General features: G+C 39.1%; 1 protein-coding gene across 1 annotated transcript in view; it reads left to right on the forward strand.

The window, feature by feature from the left end:
• LOC133424839 (cilia and flagella-associated protein 47-like) overlaps window positions 1–21,796 on the forward strand; it is an 87,696-nt gene that overhangs the window by 52,950 nt on the left and 12,950 nt on the right. The window contains 14 exon segments of the mRNA XM_061715374.1: window positions 642–769; window positions 1,659–1,832; window positions 3,242–3,353; window positions 3,707–3,760; window positions 3,889–3,986; window positions 4,355–4,530; window positions 4,752–4,859; window positions 8,521–8,632; window positions 9,113–9,217; window positions 12,120–12,276; window positions 12,374–12,454; window positions 12,973–13,105; window positions 16,408–16,574; window positions 19,090–19,273. Coding sequence (XP_061571358.1) covers window positions 642–769; window positions 1,659–1,832; window positions 3,242–3,353; window positions 3,707–3,760; window positions 3,889–3,986; window positions 4,355–4,530; window positions 4,752–4,859; window positions 8,521–8,632; window positions 9,113–9,217; window positions 12,120–12,276; window positions 12,374–12,454; window positions 12,973–13,105; window positions 16,408–16,574; window positions 19,090–19,273 — 1,789 coding nt within the window.

Consider the following 21,796-nt stretch of genomic DNA (forward strand, 5'->3'; position numbering starts at 1 on the left):
TTTTTTTTCCAATTTATATTACTATGTTTCCAGGGCTCATTTTACATGACTGTAGTATTTCTGCTGCTGGCCACAGTTAGTCAGTTACTTGACTTGAGGGCTGGTGTCCTGCAGCTTTCAGACCTGTGCAGACCTTGATGACCTGCTGATGATGACCCTTCATTAGAATCGGGTGTGTTTATTCAGGGGAACCTCTAAAACACGCAGGACACCGGCCCTTGAACGTAATCGTATGTGCACCCCTGGTTTTTACTTTAAAGTGGGTCAGACATGCAGCAGCTGTCTGGTCTGCATGCGTCAGGCTCTCTTGATTAAGCCACAGTGGATTCGAGTGATGCCCAATATTAACAACATTATCAAAATACTGCTGCAGTTCAGCTTGACTAAAAAGTCAGTAGAAAAATGGATAAACTAGAAACACTGATCCTACAATTCAAGGGACCTTTTTGACACCTGAAACATTTGCACTAGAACTAGTTTAAAGTCAGTTTCTTAAGTTCATGTTCCCCCTGGTCCTGTGCCAGAGAATTCCCTCATGAACACATGGTCTTTATTTATGCAACAACCTATTAACCTGTATTGATATTCTCCACTTAATCATTCTGTCTTTCCTTCTTGAATATCTTCCTTGTGTTCAATAGGTTGGGACTTTGTGGATATCCCACTACAATTCCAGGCTGACTCTGTGGGGCACTTTACATGCAAGATGATACTGAGGTCATGTTATGATACCCGGGTCCACCTGTTGGAGGCACAGGTCACCTCACAGGTAAGTCAAGCTTTGATTCTATCTTTAAAACACTTGAATACTAAAGAATCATGAAGGCATTGATTTGAACTTCTTATACTTCAGACCATATACTTCTAATGCTAATGAACCTCTGAAAATTATGGAAGCATATGAGGGACTATATTCAAATTAAAATGCATTTGCGGAAATGCTTTTTCATTTTAAGAATGTGGCCGCATTATTTGAGTCAAAAATTAAATTGATAATATATAATCCGATTTGCATTTTAATTTTCGTATTCAACACTGCTTATTCTTGTACTTGATTCAAATTAAAAAGAAAAAGACGTTTGAGATTTAATTTTCAAATCATGCCTCAGCAAATAGTTACCAATATTCAATTTTAAATCTAAAATGTGAAAATTAAAATGCATTTCTAAAAATGCTTTTTCATTTTAAGAATGTGGCTGCATTATATGAGTCAAAAATAAAATTAAGAATAAATCATCCAATTTGCATTTTAATTTTCACATTTTAGATTTAAAATTGAATATTGGTAACTATTTACTGAATCATGATTTGAAAATTAAATCTCAAATGTATTTTTCTTTTTAATTTGAATTAAGTACAAGAATAAGCAGTGTTGAATACAAAAATTAAAATGCAAATCGGATTATATATTATCAATTTATTTATTTTTGACTCAAATAATGCGGCCACATTCTTAAAATGAAAAAGCATTTCCGCAAATGCATTTTAATTTGAATATAGTCCCTCATATGCTTCCATAGAAAATGCTGGTACTTAATTGGCTGTTATTCATTCATGACTAAAACTACAATTCTAAAACTTTCTTCACATTAAAGTTGTGTGGTGTGGAGGTGGTGCCATTTGTTACTTACAGGCGTATTTTATCACTACCTCCACAGGGAGAGCTGTCTTTACATAATGACAGAGACGGCACACAGCACATATATACCTTCCAGGGAGTGGGGACACCCCCCCTGCCTGTAGGCCATGTGGTGTTACACTGCCCTGTTGGGAGGACCACACACACTCAGCTGGATGTCCCCAACTACGGCCGGAACAACCTCACCCTGAAGGTAGAAACTACACATGGGCCAAATACGGCCGGGAGGTTTTTAACTGGGGGCATGATGCAGCCCAAGACCACGGTAACCCAACCCTATCAAATACAAATCATGAAAGACAAACATTTGAGATTGTTAATGATTCATCAAGTGATTCAAAATGAAGCCTGTACTATTTATGGCCATTTAACTCGGTTACAGGAAAGAGAACTTTGTTTTTTCTCCTTCTGATGGGTGAATGGTGCAGTGGTTTGGATGGAGAACTCTAACAGTGGGAATATGGTCCTACGGGGAAAATGTTGCAAAAGCAGACCTACAAACTATTGCTGCAGACATTCTCTATGCTCTAAACCAGGGGTGTCAAACTCATATTGCTTGGCGGGCCGGATTTGACCAATTTTTTTCTCGCGGGCCGCACGCTCAAAATAACAAAAACGGTGCGGAAATTTTTTTCTCTAATTCTTTTTTTTTTTACTATTGTAATCTAATCCAATATCAGTTTAGTTAATTTTAAAGGAAATATGCACTTTGTTTACACTCTAATTATGTAAAATATATTTCTTCAGGATCTTTTCTTGAAATTTCTCGTTTTTTTTTCAAATTATGTAAGATACTTTTAATATCATTTTACAAAGATAAACAGAAACAAGTATGTTTTTTTTATATTTTGCTTTTTTATAGGAAATTTAATTAAAAGCAAAATCTTTCTTATTACATCCGAGAGTGTTTCTTTGTGATTTAGAGATTTTTCCAGTATAATTAAGTGTATTTATTTTTTTTAATTGGCGCGGATATTTTTGCCAGTGTGCCGAAAAAGTCAGCACTTCTTTTTTAACTGTTTTACTTTGTCGCTATCCTCGTATTCAAAACTGAAATTCTCCGAATAAATATCTTCTATCATCTTTTTTAGCAGTGATATTTTTCCTGCGAAAATATGTAATAGTAGTCAGTTAGTAATAAATAGCAATAAAAATAAACGACCGTCTACAAAGAAATCGGCAAATGCATTCTAGAAAACTAAAATTTTTTCGAAAAGTGCTCTATTTGTGGAATAACGATGGATTTGTGGAAGAAATATATTATCGGATATGCTGCGATTCATGGCAATTATTTATGCCTTCCTTTTTAGTAAATTAACATTTCGTTTTTTTGCGTTGGAAACTTCTCGCGGGCCGCATGAAAATCTCTCTCGGGCCGCATGCGGCCCGCAAGCCGCACATTTGACACCCCTGCTGTAAACATTAACACATTCAAGGCAATGTTTATTCATTTAAGTTGTGTTAGTACATCAACTTGAAGCTTGATTAGAAGCAATAATGCATAAGAATGCTCTTAATCAAGGCACTTGCTGTATGTATTCATTCATGTTTGTGTGTGTTTTTGTGCTTCTATGTATTGCATGCATGTGTGCATTCTTGCAGATGGTGACAGATCTATCTATTTTAAGTGGTATCCCATCACTGGAGATAAAACATGGCAGCAACTGTCCCTACTCTCTGGCTATATTGCCATGGATACGTGGGAGATGCACAGGTAACTATTTATTTGTTTATTTCATACTTGTGTATTTGTTTGTACCTATCTGTCTGTTCTTAGTTTGCTACTGTCAGATAACCTACTGGGAAACATGAGTACATAAAAACATGATTTCTTTACTAAAAAAGAATTATTACCATATTCAGTAGCAATTACCAGACTGATGCACTTGCATTCTTAGATGAGTTGAAAAATGTCTTTAACACCCACTATGTGGATGCCATATCATTTGTTTTGCATGTTTTTAGGGCACTTATGTATACAGTATGTTTGCACATGTAGCATTTTACTGGGATACGCATAATCCCAGTAAAATGAGTTAAGAATAAACATCTTAACTTATTTTACAGGCATGGTGTCATTTGTGGAACATGGAGACATGCAAGAGTCAGTTAACGACAAAGGTAGAGGTGTTAAGATTTCCCCTTTATGGTTATCAGCTATTCACTGATCACGGTAATCCAGAAGTACATGATTTCATTTCATCTGTGTCACTAGAGTTTTAATTCATACTTTATGCATGTGTCTTCAGAAAAGGCATTTGGACACTATGAAGTTCATTTCTCCCTTGAGATAATTTGTGAGCCTGCAGCACCATTGAAGGTCATAGATGTGCAGTGCACTGCTCAGGTAGGTTATTTAACTTTTTCATTAGATCAACTGACTGTACACTGTAAATGGTAGTTGTGGAGATGTGGCTCTGCTCTGACCCACCTGCAATTGTTTGAATCAGGAGTGTTGGAGCAGAACAAAATCTAACATGCAGCACAGTGTTCCCTGAGGACCAGGGTTTTTCAACACTGGTCCAAAGATGTATTGTGTCAACTGGCTCTGTGATCTAGTTAAAAGGATAAATCCCTTTTAAGTTTCATTCTTCCCAAAATCAGATGGCCACCGGCATCAGATGTAGGAAGATATTATCTTGCTCTCTTCAAGAGTTTCAGAACATCACAGGAGGAGGAAAAAAAACAGCTCACTTACAAATGTTTTATTCCTAGAGCGCAGTTGGCATAGAGATACCTGTCAGTAACCCTGGAAAAGAACTGCTGATTCTGGAAGTGCACCTGGAGGGGGACGACCTGACTGGTGCCAGTTGGATTTCAATTCCCCCACGGGAGACACTCACCTACAAGGCTACATTCAGCCCTGGGAGAGCTGGAAAGAGCACAGGCAGGTAGGAGTCACAGAAGATGATCTAACTTCCTTTTAGGGGAGAACATCGTAGAAAAACATCCACCCAAACTGCTATTTAAAGGATTTGTGTCATGTCTAACCACCTGAGACTTTTTTGTCATAGTGACAATAACTTTTTGGGAATGCAATATGTGACACATCGCCTGGTTATGAACGTCAATACGCTGTTTATTTATTGTGTTTGTTCCTTACTTTTGCCAGCATTTTGTTCCAGTCAGAGAAAGTCGGGGAATTCTGGTATCAATTACAGCTTTATTCCCTCCCTCCTCTGGTCACCACACTACCACAGGCCTGCTGTCAGCTGGGCAAGTAAGTACAGAAGCACGCACGCACGCACCCACGCACGCACGCACGCACGCACGCACGCACGCACGCACGCACGCACGCACGCACGCACGCACGCACGCACGCACGCACGCACGCACGCACGCACGCACGCACGCACGCACGCACGCACGCACGCACGCCAAATGTCAAAACCATAAAGCATAACAATGTTAACACGAGTATGAATCTCTGTATCTATATATAAATAGCTATACATATACAGGACACACGTGCATACACACACATTTTGAACATTGAATTCAATTCAATTATATTTATATAGCGTTTATTACAACAGAAGTTTTCTCCAGGATCTTTCCAGAGACCAGAACATGACCCCCAAGCAATTATTACATAAACAACGGCAGGTAAAAACTCCCCTGGGGGGAGAAAAACCTTAAACTGTGGCACAGAATAACATTCATGGTCAACTCACTGAAGGCAAAGCTATTTAAATATTACATATAACGCATGCACACACACACACACACACACTGGTTTTCCCTGTATCTGTGCATAAGAAACGATTACAACTTGAGTGTTTTTTCAAGACGATGCCTCTCTCAGTCAAACAAATACTGCAGAACACATTCCCTGCACCACATGTCTGGCAGACACAAGGCAAGATGGTTATTGATGATCCAGGCAGCGAGACTGCATCTCAAGTTTATCGTTGTCTCAATGAACTTGAGTCAATATTGATAAAAATATGAAAACGAGGGCACACTTTCATGGACTAAGGGTGCTTCAAATGGTTAGATCATGGATTAATGATGGTCTATGATGAAGGAGCCAGTAAAATGTTGTGACAGCTTTTTGGAAGGTTGTCTTTTGCAGAGAGCCGTATACCGTCTGTCCAACGAGACGCACGTAGGAGTCAAGTGATGGTCTGCCAGGCATTTATTGTGCACTACAGTAAGCCAGTCATAGCGTCACCCCAGATCTTTCTACAATGACAGATGTGGGAGTAAGTAGGTCTTTGAATTGGAACAATGGTGGTCGGTAACCCAAGGAGGACTCAAAAGGTGAGACCTGTAGCAAATGAAAAAAGAACTGAGAGTGGGATTTCATTCAGATTTAAAACGTATGATTTCCGGCTGACTTAAATGCTGAAAGCAGTTTAGGAGGAAGTACAAGGTAAGCTGCCTCAGAGAAGCTTTCAACATAGGTGTCATATTCACTTATTTCAGGCGTCTCCTATGCAGGCAGAAACAAAATAGTGTCTGCCATCATAGTGCGCCACCAATTATGTCAATGTAATTGCTGAGGTGTGAGTCCGTACCGCTGGTGAAATGAGAATCAAGGACCCCCTGAAGACCCGTAAGTCTGCGGTGCATGAAAGCGTCTCTATGATTGGGTTAGGAAGCGAGAGCTTGACAGACAGAGTGAAGCTGCCCAGCATGTGGGAGGGAAGGTGTTATTATCACTGGCACTAGGCTGGAGGTGGGAGTAGGCATTCACGTACTGAAGTTAAAACAACCAACAATAAGGCCCAACACATCACAGCCTTTTTTATTTCTTTTCACTTTGGTTTTTTGTTCTTGTTAGGGCCCGAGCACTTACAGTGCGAAGGCCCTATTGTATCTGTGGGAGTTCTCGTTCTTGTTTTTATTTTTCTTCTGACGAAATGAGGGCCTTTTTGCCCCCCGTAAACTTGCCCCAAAAGTCAGCAAATTTTGCACGCAAGCCAGGCCTGGCGAAAAATTTGATATTTCATGGTTTGCATTAATGGGCGTGGCCTAATGGCTCAACAGCGCCCCCCGGAAAACTTTGTGCCTCAAGCCCCACAATGTGGTTTGACGTACATGCACGAAAATCGGTACACAGCTGTATTATGTCGCATCTTAAAGAAAAGTCTCTTGGCGCCATGGCCGAAACCGAACAGGAAGTCGGCCATTTTGAATTATTCGTGTAATTTTGGCGCAATTTATGCCATTTCTTCAGCAGTTAATACGGCCCGAACCGTAACGTGCACCCAGGTGTGTTATACATCAAAATGTGCGTCTCCATCCTCCATCCTTGACCTTCTCAGTCAAAAGCGTTACCGTGGCGACGCTAGACGCCGAAAAGCGCAACAATAGCTCAACAGCGCCCCCTAGAAAACTTTTCTCTGCCATAACTTTTGAATGGTTTGACATAAAGAGTCGTGGGTGGTGTCATCGGACATGGTTTTGAGTCCTTCACCATAATTGGTGCAAATCAGCCCAGCCCCTTCTTCTGATTGGTCGATATTTCATAGTTCCTATTTTCTGCCATAACTTTTGAATGGTTTGACATAGAAAGTCGTGGGTGGTGTCATTTCTGATATGCTTATGGGGGGTGATGGCCATGAGTGCGAGGGCCCATTCATATGCTTGCAGCTTTAATTTTTCTTGTTTTTTCTGGTTTGGTTTCTCTTTTTTGATTTGTTTCCCATTTTATTTAGAAATTCTGTGTTCTTTGTCTGTTACTATTGTTTTTTTTTGTCTCTAATCTTCGTTGTGTCCTGCATCTCTTCCTGTCTCCATTTATTAATGTATTTGTAACAACCTCGTGCCACTTGGGGTCGACCGACAGGAAAGAGGACACGGGGTTTAGTGCAGAAATTGTGATTTATTCTGAATCACACAGACACACGTGCCAGCACCTTCAGCAGCTCTCCTTCCTCCCAGCAGAGACCCTTGCTGGTGTGCAGCCGCTGTTTAAATAGCCAGGCAGGGTGGAGAGATTTATTGGGCACAGGTGTGCCCAATCAGCTGAGTGGCTGCTCCCTCGCAGCCCACACCCAATCCTCCACCCTGCCACAGTATTGATTATTGTTTATTTGTAAGGATCCCCAGTAGCTATGCCCTTAAACACAGCTAGCCTTACTGGGGTCCACATTAAAAAACAATACATTTAAAACATACAGTTAAAAACAAGACATAAAGAAAGAAAACGAAATAACATGACAAACCTACATTAAAGTTTACCGTACATGTAAATCATTATCTTAAACCAAAAAAAACCATACATGTAACATTCCAATATGTAAAACATCATCTAGGGCCTAGATGATGATACCAAAAAGAAAAGCAAAAGCTTTAATTGCAAGTACGACATTATGTATATAAAATACGGATTTGTTGCAACGGGCGATTTGGAGACGCCAAACCAACTATGTATTTTATGTGGAGAAACGCTCGCCAACGAAGCAATGAAGCCATCCAAGCTCCAAAGACACTTAAATACAAAACATCCTTCTCTCAAAGACAAACCAGTGGATTTTTTCGAAAGGAAAAAACGTGAGTTAGATTTGCAGAAGCAAGTTTTAAAGGCCACAACATCAGCTAACGTCGCTGATGATAGCCTGCATTTTAAAATGCATTGTTTTTTTCTAAAATGTTTATTAAAATTGACATAAATTGTCAACCGGTCCCTGAGCTTTTTGTTTATACTTCTGCTGGTCCTTGGCACAAAAAAGGTTGGAAACCCCTGATCTAGGCAATGAAAATCAGATCAAAAATACACCTTACCCTGTCCAGTATGTATATGTATCTGTATAAGTACGTGTGCATGTATGGTATTATCTATTACTCAACAATTTTTTTATTGTTTATTTATACCTTTTTTTAATTTATTTTCTTTGAATGTTTTTATTCAGGTGTTTTTCTGTGTGTTTCAGATGGGTCAGGCTGAATATTCCCCTGGTCAACCCGACTGCTGAGCCTCTGGAACTCATAGTAACCAACACGAACCCCAGGAACTACACACTGGAGATGACGTCAGCACGCGTTGTTAGTAGTTTCTCTCTTCCCTCTTAGGCAGGGCTACATTCTGGACTGGTCTCCAGATTGGTAGTAATCACACACACACATCTTTGTCAATTTGTTGTTTGCAAATTGTTTTTATCACTATTAAGTTTTGTAACAAATCTCACCAGTAACGAATGTACAGAAGCTTTCTTGCTCCTTCACTTAAGGACATTGCTTATCCATTATGTTAAAATATTTTTTAAGCCAGATGACATTTTATCATGTTTGGTTTTGATTTCATCTCTTAAAGGTTCCACGTGACACTTGTAGACCCAGACTTCTTCACATATCCAATAAAGAGCAGCGGCCACTGTGTTCTATATACATTTACTACTGTTCTCAGCTGTGAGATTATAAGATTATAACAAGATAAAAGCAATGGATAACCAAACAGTGTGTGTGTGTGTGTGTGTGTGTGTGTGTGTGTGTGTGTGTGTGTGTGTGTGTGTGTGTGTGTTGTAGTTCACTGTTGATCCTAGGTCTTTCACCCACCTTGGTGTCAGATTTCTCCCTTCAACTGTTGGACAGGAGAACCACCAGGGAAAGATCATTTTCAAATGTTCTCAGGTGAATATTTAACCGTACCTTTCACACCGAATACATGTACAGACACACAAACAAATACTGTATCTGTACAGTCATGCAAAAGAAATAAAGCCTGTCGTTCATAAGATGTAATATTCAAGATTTCATTAATAATATTTTTATTTTCATTTCATTTATCGATCTAGACATGTCAAAACCATAAAGCATAACAATGTTAACACAAGTATGAATCTATGTATCTATATATAAATAGCTATACATATACACACGTGCATACACACACATTTTGAACATTGAATTCAATTCAATTAAAAAGACTCAATCCAGTTGCAAAGCTGTTGTAGAACCTTACAGGTCTGTTTATCAGCATGAATGGAAGCAACATCGTAAAGAAGAGTGGGCCAGATTGCACTATTATTTGAGACTGAGAAAGTAATTCAAAAAGTTATTACCTAAGCATTACTTCTGTAGGTGGGTCTTCAAAATGTTGAACAATAATAACTGTAAATAGTTATGACTATGAAGTGGCGTTACTGACCTAGAGACGGAAAGCAGAACTTCAGGGGACGATGTTGTTTTATTCATTTTTCAATTGTTTAAGGAGTGACATGAATTAGTAGGATCAGGCATGAGCACGGAGACTCAACGAGAGCTATTCTTTGGTTTGACCCCAGAGGGAATAGAGGGAAAAGGCCCAATGACAAACTCAGCGTCCACTAGCTAGACGTCACTGAAGAAGACCTCGATGATCCGGGCATAGCTCCGGAGAACAGAAATCATGTTTTTATTACCACTAGAATTATGCAAAACCCTGTAAAGGAATTTGAAAAAAACTGTCAAATCGAGCAAATAAACCTTTTCACACTATCAAGCAGTGGTTTTTCAAACATGTCGATAATCCAGTTCCAGCACAAAGTTCCAGCACAAAAGGGTAATAAAGACACTTTTTTGCACTGGTACATCTGGCATCACTGGATTTGACCTAGTGGGTCAATACAAAGTCATCAAAATGTAGTTTCCAGCTGCTTTTAGCGTAATTTATACAATGTAATTGTGCTATACTGTAGTATAGTGATTGTGCATTACTGTCTTATATTGGGGTTTCACCTTTTGAATAATCATTTGATCATCCGCTGCCTTCGTCTTTGGACTATTTTCGCAACAGTGGTAGCGGCAGCACTGATAATTTGCCCCAAACAAAAAATGTTTCTGTTCATCTTCGAAGTCGAGATCATCATCTTTGCTTTGAAGAGGATGTCGTACAGAACGAGATTCTAGGAGACCTGTGCTCATAAAACTAAACACCAACCCCCCTGCAGCTGTACCTTGTTGCATGCCAGAATTGTCATGTTTTTTTTGCGAATAAGTGTAATGGAAATCCACCTACCTTGTGAAACGGATCGGTTCTAGCACCCTCAGCTGGAAAGGATGCACTGCAAGGGCAGGAGTGAGTGAGTGAGTGAGTGAGTGAGTGAGTGAAAGAGGATGTACAGTTGGTTGGTGTGATGGATATACAGTAGGCAGGTTGAGATGGAAACAGATGATGCTCTGTGGTGACTCCTTAAGGGGAAAGTGATCAGGTGTAGCTCATTCTTTTCCTTCTCATTGTTCTATTGTTCATGCTCATTTACTGCCTTATTATCCCGACTCATTCACATATAGCAAAGAGCAATCGGACAACCTCATAAAGCATTGAGTTGTCTTCAAAAAAATTACTTTATTAATCGCCAAAGGGGAATTAAAGTGGCATATAGTCTTGGCTGGGCACTTCATTTAGTGTCCCACACAAAAATGTATTCTGGTCTGCATTTATCCCCTTTAATGTTTAACTGTCACCAAAATCACACTAAAAATGTTGGTGTGGTGATGATATTTCTTAGTTTATGATATGGACTTGAGTGATATCACATCTATAGAGAGTCTTTTATGAATTAGCATTTTTTATTTTTCGGTTTTTAAACTTTTCTATTAAGCATGTTGCAAGTATGCGCTAGGTGTTTCCATGATAGTAATTGAAGGTTGACGGCTAATATCTTAGCCAGAGCAACAAAAGAAGAAGATTAGATATAATATGACATTAGAAGAGCGACAGTCAAATCTCAAACACTGGAAAACAATCTGAATACATGCACGAGGAGCCTGGTGACACTTGAAGCTTCTCAGAAAATAAAATGCTGCCCTCTCTTTCACTTTTTAAGCACCATCACATAAAGCAGGTCAATTAACACACAAACAGCAAAGTTCCAAAAGTCTAAGATTGTAATGCTGAAATGTGGACTATCCACACTGACCTGCTGTAGACTGACATCTTCCTCCTGGTCTGCACAACCTAATAGGAGGACGACTTATATCAAACTGCTCCACAAGCAATTTTCTTTAGATTTTTCATTTGTTTGTCAGATTAATCCTTCAGGGGTTCAGAACGATGCAAAAAGCCATAAGTTCCACTTTGCTGCTCGGGCCTGGAGTTGCCAACGGCACGACAGCCATCGTTTTGTAGTTGGGGAACATTTCCTCCCAGAAAAGTTGTCAGGGGTTGGCAAAGACACTGACGGTGGAAGCTTTAGGGTGATGAGCAACGGAAATTGCTTTCCTAACTTTCCAGGATTTGTTTATTTCTGTATAATTACTTCAAAATTAAATCACAAGTCTTACAATTTTCACAATTTGTTTTACTTCAGAAACTGTGCTTAAGGAGATTGAAAATTACACTAATCTTTTGCAAACTGGAAAATATGCTAAATATTGTCAATTTATATGAAAACGGGGCATACACTTTGTTTTCTCCTCTTCAGTTAGCATTTCAGGATTACTAGTATTCCAATTTTCCTCAATTTTTCCCTTAATTCTTTCTATTATTTATTTAAGCTTGTTTCTTCTACATTTGTCATTTCATGTGGTTGTTAATGTTGTCACTCTGCAGTTCCAGGAATGGTGTGTTTTGCTGAGTGGATGTGGTCTAAACCCAAGTGGGAAGGGGCCTTTGTGCATCTCATCCATGACTGGCGCGAGTTCCTCCATCACCATCCCGTTAACAAACCCCACCGAGTATCCTGTCACTCTTAATATCAAACTAACAGGTCACAATTTCTTGTTGTCTTCCTAACTAATACATTTCTTTTTCCACTCATGTAAAAGACTTTGACGTGTTTGGCATTGGATGTGTTCGTGTTTTAGATGAGGACCCACGTGGAGCCCTCACCTGCCATCCAGATACTGATGAAAGGGCCTTTTCTGTCCCTTTGAGACCCACTGAAGGTTTGATGCAGCACATTTTTACTACCATTAAATGTTTTACGACGAAAAGTAAATCTAACGCATACAAAATTCTTCTCAATGTTTTGATGAACGAGCTTTCAGTTTTGGTTGATTTGGTCATAACTTGTTAGTAGGAAAGTGCAGTTAGATACTGCTGGCATGGAATTTTGATTCATTGAGGATCATCTTGGTCAAAAATACAAAATAAAAACACAAATCCTGCATTGTTAATCCTGGACTCTTACTGCATGCAGATGTTCTGGCTCTGTAACATTCAATTAATCACATTTCAAGAATTGTGGCAGCCTATCTGACAATGCCCCTTGTTCATGGAGTATACAGGAGTATACAGGAGTCTCAGCGGCACACTGCATGGTGCAGCACTTTTAGTATACAATGTATTGGAGAATATGTTGTGATGATCTCAGGGGTCCATTTTACAGAAACAGGTCCGGAGTGAACTTTTGCAGAAAACTTAAAAAAAGAGGGAAAAAAACAGTTATTTTTCTTGGTTGCAGGTTTACAGATCAGAAGCAGGGCAACCGTGGATGTGCCTGTGGTGTTTACAGCTAAATCTATGGAGCTACAACAGACCTGGCTGTGCATCACCATGAAGGCCTTCCTGGAAAGCAACCTCAAATTCAGCCCAAGGTGTGTGTGTGTGCGTGCGTGCGTGCGTGCGTGCGTGCGTGCGTGCGTGCGTGCGTGCGTGCGTGCGTGTGTGAGAAGCTCAGACAGCGGGTCTTATGAACTGCACTCCCAGCTATCCATGTCAACAATGTACACTCACTGCCAAACAAGATGGATTAACTCCTCCCCCATAATCAGATTTTTGCACATTTATGGCGCTTTTCATCTAGTACCTACTCTGCCCGACTCGACTCGGTTTGGTTCTTTCCCACTAGGGGTCTAACGTGCCGAGTAGATACTTTTTCTGTAGCTATTCTGCCGAGGTTCTAAGCGGCTGAGTCGGCTGTATCTGACATCATCACACTACAGGCCACCGATTGGTCGGGGGGTTGGAGTCAAACGTCTGAGTTAGGAGGTGGAAATCAGTGAAAGAGCGACTCGCAGCTTCTTGTTCATTTTATTCAACAGGCAATGGCAGCAAAAGTCCTTTTCATGATCCAACTCTGAGGTGCAGATGTTCATAAACCTGGTGGCTGAGGAGAGAATTAAAAAGGGATGTAGACGGGCGATAAGGAACGACCAGATCTACCAGGAGCTGTAGCGGAGCAGGCGGGGGGGCAGGGGGGGCGGCCGCCCCGGGCCCACTGCTCCGGGGGGGCCCACTCCGAAGAGGAAAAAAAAAAAAAAAAAAAAACTCCGAAGAGGAAAAAAAAAAAGTGTTCTGAATAAAATAAGGAAAGTTGGACTGTATAAAACTTGTGTTCATAAGGATAAAGTTGTTTAAAAAATAAAAATGAAACAAATAGTCCCTTCTCCCCGTGTGTGTCTGCCTGTCATGCACGGGTTCGCACGCGCATCTGTTTAAGGCTGATTTATGGTTCCGCGTTACACCAACACAGAACGTACGGCGTAGGGTGCGCGTCGCTGCGTACCCTTCGCCGTAGTAATGCGTCGAGCCAGTTCTCGCATCAGAGCCTTAACTCATGCTCATGAGTTTCAGGCAGCAGCTGAAGTTGATTAAAAACTCTCTCCAGGCTGCATGGATGAGACAGACTATCAAACCTCACCTTGCTCTCATTTGAGAGGGACTTCGCCATTGATGAGAGCAAGTTTATTGTGACCAAAAAGACGAGTCATTAAGAAATCCACTGCTGATGTTGCCAGATCTGACAGGTTCCAGCCCAAATGCAACGTAAAACCCACCGAAATAATAAAAAAACCAGCCCGAATCTTACATTCTCTTGTTAAAACCATAAATTATGAAATGCGTAATACATTTCATCTTCACATTACTAAATAACCTAAAAAAAAGTTCAGGCTCCAAACAAAAACTACAATAAAATGGAGTAGATTAAAGCAAATATATTATCAGTGAGTTTATTGTGTAAATTTTCTACTTTTCTCTGCCATAATGGAAGCTTTTTTTTGTTAATAATTTCTCCTAAATATTAAGTAAAACCCAGGAAAAGCAGCCCAAATATATATTTTTTAGCCCAATTGGGCTGAAACCTGCCCAACCTGGCAACCTCACCTTGCTCTCAATCCAGAGAGATTTCTCCGTTGATGAGAGCAAAGTGATTGAATGGTGAAGAACCGGCTGATGGTTCGGAAATAGTTCGGATTTGAAAAAGTTTTAAAATAAAAGTTTTTGCATTTTGGGTCGTTCAATACCCCCACCCCAAATGGAAATATTTTTTGTTGTGGTTCTCCGCCCACCGCTGGATGAAACCATCATTGGTAAGCTGTCATAATATTAATTATTTCTGATGACATTGCCATAATGCTGAATATATGGCCTTTCATATATTGTTTGTTGCTGTTTGACCGCCGTGTCTGATTGTGTTAAATACATGTCGTCGTCGTCGTGTAGGTTTAACACGTGTGTCTGAATTGTGCTACTTGATATCAGACATCTATGGCTAAGATGAAAACTTAGCCTTAAAAATAAATATATCCCCACGATAAATCATAATTATGAGATAAAAAAGTCGAAATGATGAGATAGAAAGTCGAAATGATGACTTTTTATGTCATAATTATGACTTACCGTGGGGATATTTTTATTTTTAAGGCTAAGATTTCATCTTATTTTTTTCTTTTACTGGCGGAAATGAGCTTCCATAGACATCACTGGATGTCATTTGATTTTTATCTCCAGTTTGATACTTATATCTTAAAGTCTGCATTAGGGTTATAATTAGGTTTGACATAATGACTGGTAAATCCATGGTGCTGAAACCTCATGTAAATGGTTCTGACCGTGTCGCTGCTGCTGTTGGAATTGTGGTTGGTTGGGCCTGATCTGTGGCATTTTTAGCGATTATGTTCTAACGGGGATGTTTAGGCCACAAGGGCCCATCTAGAATGCTTCGCCCCCCCTAGGCTGGGACCCCTGCTCCGCCCCTGACCAGGAGCTCTGTCACTTCATAGCTGCTCGCGGCTCCAGCTGACTTTTCAGCAGCGCTGAGACAAACAAAATATAAAAAAAAAGCGTTGCTGCTTGAAGCTTCTCTCTCTCTCATTTTTTAACTTGATATCGAACACAAGTCACAGACCCAGCAGCACATCTATCATCTCCTCCAGGTTCTACATCTTTAGTGTTGTCTTCTTCGTTTAGATCACACAATCAAATACGTCACAGCAGCTTCACTCCAACCTCCTACTTCTGCTCTGGGTGTTGAAAAGAAACGAGGGCGAGTCGAGTCGAGTCGGGCTGAGTAGGTACTAGTGGAAAAGCGCCATTAGAGTGGCTCTTTGTTTCATAGTAGCTGGCTCTCTGAAGCCGTCCTCGAGAGTGGACTGCTGCTGCGTGTGGACCACACCACTGAGCTCCCGGGGAAATCAAAGCATACTGGAATTATGCTTCTTGGGAGTTTGTGTACAGATGAACGAGGGCTTTATAAGTTGGGAAACAAATTATGAGTTCCTCATTCTGAGCTGTAAGCCTTGCTTTTGACAGCAGTTCTCCTTTCATCTTCATCTGTGTTTACATCCTGATCCGGGACGATGGAAACGAAGCTGAACAGTTGATTTAAACATGTGACTAACATAAATGTAAAAAAACATATATATGCAGACAGTTGTTGGAAAAAAAACCCCTCATCAATATGGTGACTTTTGTTTGCTAAAACAATTGAGAAAACGATAAAAAGGCAAACTGCAATAAAAACAAAGTACAATGGAAGAAGTGTTATGAGTGTTAGGAACGTAGGTATGTTAGGAGAGAAGGTGAGGAGGCATAGATGTTCTACATCTGTTAGGCATATTACAGATCTTTTCTAGTCCTTTACGTACCCTGAATGCTTAACTGTTCAAACTTTCAGGTTAGAGGAAGAGCTGCCAAGCATTTGTTGGATTTACTCCATCTGTGGGATCCCCATTGAGGTGCCTGCCAAGAATTTTCCACTCGCTGTCATCCAGTGTGAAGCGGGTGGCCAAGTGGAAAAGGACGTGGACGTACATCTCACTGGTTACATTCTAGATCAGGGAGGTGAGTATGTGCATTTATAAGTGATGACTTTAATGGCTTCACAAATTTGAAATGGTCCAGGACTAGCGATCTAGCCAAGATGTACTCCACCTTACCTCACCTACTGACAGCTGAGGTGAACAACAGATCCAGCACTCTGCAACACATTGAAAATGAACTAAAAAAACATTTAAAGTCCCCAAGTTCCTCAACTTGAGGCAGGACCTCTTCACGTATCCAGAGACGGCACGCCACCCTTTTCCGGTGGAGAACCATGGCCTCTGATTTGGAGGTGCTGATTCTCATCCCAGCTACTTTGCGCTTGGCCTCAAACCGCCCCAACACATGCTGAAGGTCCTGGTCCAATGAAGCCAACAGGACAACGTCATCTGCAAAAAGCAGCGATGAAATCCTGTGGTTCCCAAACCGGATCCCCTCCGGCCCCTGGCTACGTCTAGAAATCCTGTCCATAAAAATTATGAACAGAACCAGTGACAAAGGGCAGCCCTGCCGAAGTCCAACATGCACAAGTCGGACTTATATGCAATACGAAGAGATCAAATAAAAACTTCTACAAAAATGATCACATAGCTGGCTTGCAACTACCTTTTCCAGAATTTTAGATACAAATGGAAGGTTGGAAATTGGTCTATAATTAGGTTAAATGTCTGGTTCAAGAGAGGGTTTTTTAAGTAAAGTTTTAATTACTGAAACTTTAAAAACCTGTGGCACATATCCAAAGTTTATAAGGGATAACCAGCTGAACTAGGGCTGGGCGATATGGACCAAAAGTCATATCTCGATATTTTCTAGCTGAATGGCGATACTCGATATATATCTCGATATTTTTTCTGTGCCATAATTGGGGTTTCCCCCAAAGCATTATAGCATAGCATCTCTGTTAGCTTCATTTTTTTCTGAGGCAAACCCTTAAAAAAACAGTCAGTTTTAATACAAAGCCTCGTGCCAAATGTCACACAGGTACATTTATTAACAGAGGTCTGCACAATATCAAAAGGTATAGAACAAATGAAATAAAAATAAACTGCCTGCATATATAGAATAAAATGCTTCTTGAATAAAATAAAACAAATATCCCTTTCCTGCATAACAATTAAATTAAAATACACTGTACAATTAATACAATGTAGACAGTAACAGACAGACTTTTCCACTGAGGTTGACAGTTGTGCAAATAACAAAACATTTGTGCAAATCTCAAATAAAACATTCAAGCCAATTTGTCACAAAATAAGCTATATTAAAAAAAAAAAAAAAAAAAAAAATTAAATCGATATAAACGATATTGTCTCGTACCATATCGCGTTTGAAAATATATCGATATATATTAAAATCTCGATATATCGCCCAGCCCTAAGCTGAACCATGCTGTTTTATCAACTAATAATCCGTACATTTTTTCTGCAGCCCGGAGCCTATATCAGCTGTCATTGGTCAAAAATGTGGCTACACTTAGAACATGTCACTGGTTTGTCACAGGGCTAACAGATAAACAGCATACACACTCTTGTATGGAGGGAAGCTGGAGCACCTATTAAAAAACCCATGCAGACATTTCATTTATTTTTGTTTGAATGATCATTAAATTAAACACTGTTTTGTCAGACTTTTTTGTTTGAATCTTACTTGGTGACAGTAGATATAGAAAATGTATTCATTCATTTTTATTTCATATGAGGTAGGCTTTTGGAAATGAGCTTTGAATAGCATTTGTAGTATATGAGTTCTTTGACATGACACTCACCAGTCACTTTCTTAGGTATACCAGGTGTACCTACTGAAGCAGAGGTGTCAAAAGTATTCACATTCATTACTCAGGTAGAAGTATAGATACTAGAGTTTAAAAATACTCCTGTAGAAGTTGAAGAATCAACTCAAGTTTTTTACTCAAGTATATGTATAAAAGTACTGGTTTCAAAACGAATTAAAGTATAAAAGTAAAAGTAATGTAAGGGGGAAAAAAGCCATTAAGGACAAAAGCCATTGAAAATGAATGTATCTTAGTATAATGCAAATATATTAAAGAAGCATATATGTGTACTATTGAGCATTAACATGTGTTTCAGAGAGCAGGAGATATGATACTAGTTGCCTATAAGTATTGTAATGGTGCAAAAAGTCAAACTTCAGAGGCATGTTATCATTTATCCTAACCTTAATTGGAATGTACATCCAAGTTTAGTTGCAGGAATCTGAGGGAACGGATGTAAGAACAAAACTGGACAAGAACATCTGAAACAACCACAACCAAATTCACTCTATCCGGATGGAGCAATTTAACCGGATAGTTTTTTTTTAAAGGCCGAAATGAAATAGAGTAACGAGGCTGTTTTTAAAATGTAAGGAGTAAAAAGTACAGATAATTGTGTGTAAGTAAGTAGTAAAAGTAAAAATAAAAAGTATTTGAAGTATTTGTGCTTCGTTACTTGACACCTCTGTACTGAAGTAACCGGTGAGTGTATATATTAGGTAGCGTAATGCGTCACCACTTTTCTACTTGTCACCTCCGTTACAGTTACCTTTTTTAGGATGGAAGACTTCCTGTGTGAGGTGTGCTCAGACCGTGAAGCTGGGTGCTCTGAAGAAGAGGAGGAAGAGGACTGCCTTTCCTCTTCTATTCAAACGGCAAGGAAAGATGCAGAAAATGGCATTGTTATACTCACCCTTCATCTGGTCTACACTCCCCTCAAGACACACAGGTTAGTGTGCTGCAGATAACATGATCAGTATGTGATAGTTAAATAAACAACACAAATGATATGAACTTTGAAATTTGTACATACACTTGCGTGCATGTGCAAGACTATAGACTTAAAGAGAGACAAAACAACAAAAACCTACTGTCAAAGATTGTGCACACTTCGTCTGTTCGGAGTAAAAACAATAGTGTATTAAGATTCTGCTCGCTGCTCTCAATCCTTTGTGCTGTTCAGATGACACAGTTATGTCATTACTGAGAGTAAATTGTGCAGTCATTTATCTCATGTCTTCTTCCATTTTTGGGTCTCTTCTCCCTTTCATTGTTTCTACTCTTTGCTCACTTTAAAATTTTTGTGTAGCTTCTGCATTCATTTATTATTGTCTCCATATGCAGAGTCTCAAGTTGTGTTGCCTCAAAAGTTGCAGTGCTTTCTTAGAAGTAAAGGTCTCATCACTGGTGTGACCTGTTGTATAACAATCCCACTGAATTTTAAACCAAGTCTGAAACGTTTTTTTATAATAGTTTTGAATAACAGCGTTTTACAAGAAAAATTATTTGAATAATATTGGGAATTAAGTGTCCGAGGGACAACAAACAGTGACCCTGTTATTACCTGATTTTGAGCTGGCCATTAAGGAGCAGAATTGAATTACACATGCTACCAATGACTAATTATGAATACTTTAAATTTATTTTGTGCTAATGGACTTGAAATGTGGTGTACTTCTCCATCAACACAGCAACTGACTGACTGACCTAAATAACAGACTGAAATGCTAGTCATAAACAAAGAGTCTAGTCTTAAGAGCTCAAACAAATATAAAGAATAACTTGTTCTCCTTTTATGGCTGAATTAACTGAATGGAGTTTAAGAATGCCTGTTTCGGTTTATGTGCCAATGATTGTCTTAGTGTGATTCAGTAATGTATTCAAATTAGGGATGGGCGGTATGGACTAAAAAATGTATCACGATAATTTCTGGCATTTATCCCGATAACGATAAAAATGACGATAGAAAAAATAACAATTAAACTCCACCTTTGTAACTATAAATCTATCAGATCCGCCATGTTTGTTACACAAAAACCTCATCAACCGGAATTTATCTTTCTTTCTTTCTTTCTTTCTTTCTTTCTTTCTTTCTTTCTTTCTTTCTTTCTTTCTTTCTTTCTTTCTTTCTTTCTTTCTTTCTTTCTTTCTTTCTTTCTTTCTTTCTTTCTTTCTTTCTTTCTTTCTTTCTTTCAGGCCCATTTCTTTCTTTCTTTCTTTCTTTCTTTCTTTCTTTCTTTCTTTCTTTCTTTCTTTCTTTCTTTCTTTCTTTCTTTCTTTCTTTCTTTCTTTCTTTCTTTCTTTCTTTCTTTTCTTTCTTTCTTTCTTTCTTTCTTTCTTTCTTTCTTCCTTCCTTCCTTCCTTCCTTCCTTCCTTCCTTCCTTCCTTCCTTCCTTCCAAATTCTTACCGTGGGGAATTTTTTTGACGGTTTATCGTGAACGGTAAAATATCACCCATTCCTAATTCAAATACATAATTGTGGCATTTCTGGATCAATTTCCTATTTGGCTTCTCCTTTGAATCTAGTATAAAGCTATAAGAGATGGATGGATGGATGGATGGATGGATGGATGGATGGATGGATGGATGGATGGATGGATGGATGGATGGATGGATGGATTTCATAGACCCAGGAGTAGTTAGAGGTAATGGGTGGATGCTTTTAGAGAAGGATTTTAAGTAAAGCTATTTTGACAGCATGTAGTACACGAATGAGTCATCTGTTGAGAGTGGAGGATGACGAGGACAGAAAGTGGGGCTGTTGTAATGGGGTTCCTGAGCAGCAGCAGAGATAACTTAGATCAGGGGTGTCAAACTCATTTTGCTTGGCGGGCCGGATTTGACCGATTTTTTCTCGCGGGCCGGTGCGGAAATTTTTTTCTCTAATTCTTTTTTTTTTTTTACTATTGTTATCTAATCCAATATCAGTTTAGTTAATTTTAAAGGAAATATGCACTTTGTTTGCACTCTAGTTATGTAAAATATATTTCTTCAGGATCTGTTTCCTGAAGAAATATACAGAATCTGAAATTTCTCGTTTTTTTTTTAATTATGTAAGATACTTTTAATATCACTTTACAAAGATAAACAGAAAAAAGTATGTTTTTTTTATATTTCGCTTTTTTATAGGAAATTTAATTAAAAGCAAAATCTTTCTTATTACATCCGAGAGTGTTTCTTTGTGATTTAGAGATTTTTCCAGTACAATTAAGTGTATTTATTTTTTAAAATTGGCGCAGATATTTAGGCCAGTGTGCCGAAAAAGTCAGCTCTTCTTTTTTAACGGTTTTACTTTGTCACTATCCTCGTATTCAAAACTGAAATTCTCTGAATAAATATCTTCTATCATCTTTTTTAGCAGTGATATCTTTCCTGCGAAAATATATAATAGTAGTCACTTAATAAAAATAAACCACCGTCTACAAAGAAATAAAATCGGCAAATGCATTCTAGAAAACAAAAAAAATGTCG

This window comes from Cololabis saira, chromosome 24 (genome assembly GCF_033807715.1).
Source record: "Cololabis saira isolate AMF1-May2022 chromosome 24, fColSai1.1, whole genome shotgun sequence".
Lineage (NCBI taxonomy): Eukaryota > Metazoa > Chordata > Actinopteri > Beloniformes > Belonidae > Cololabis > Cololabis saira.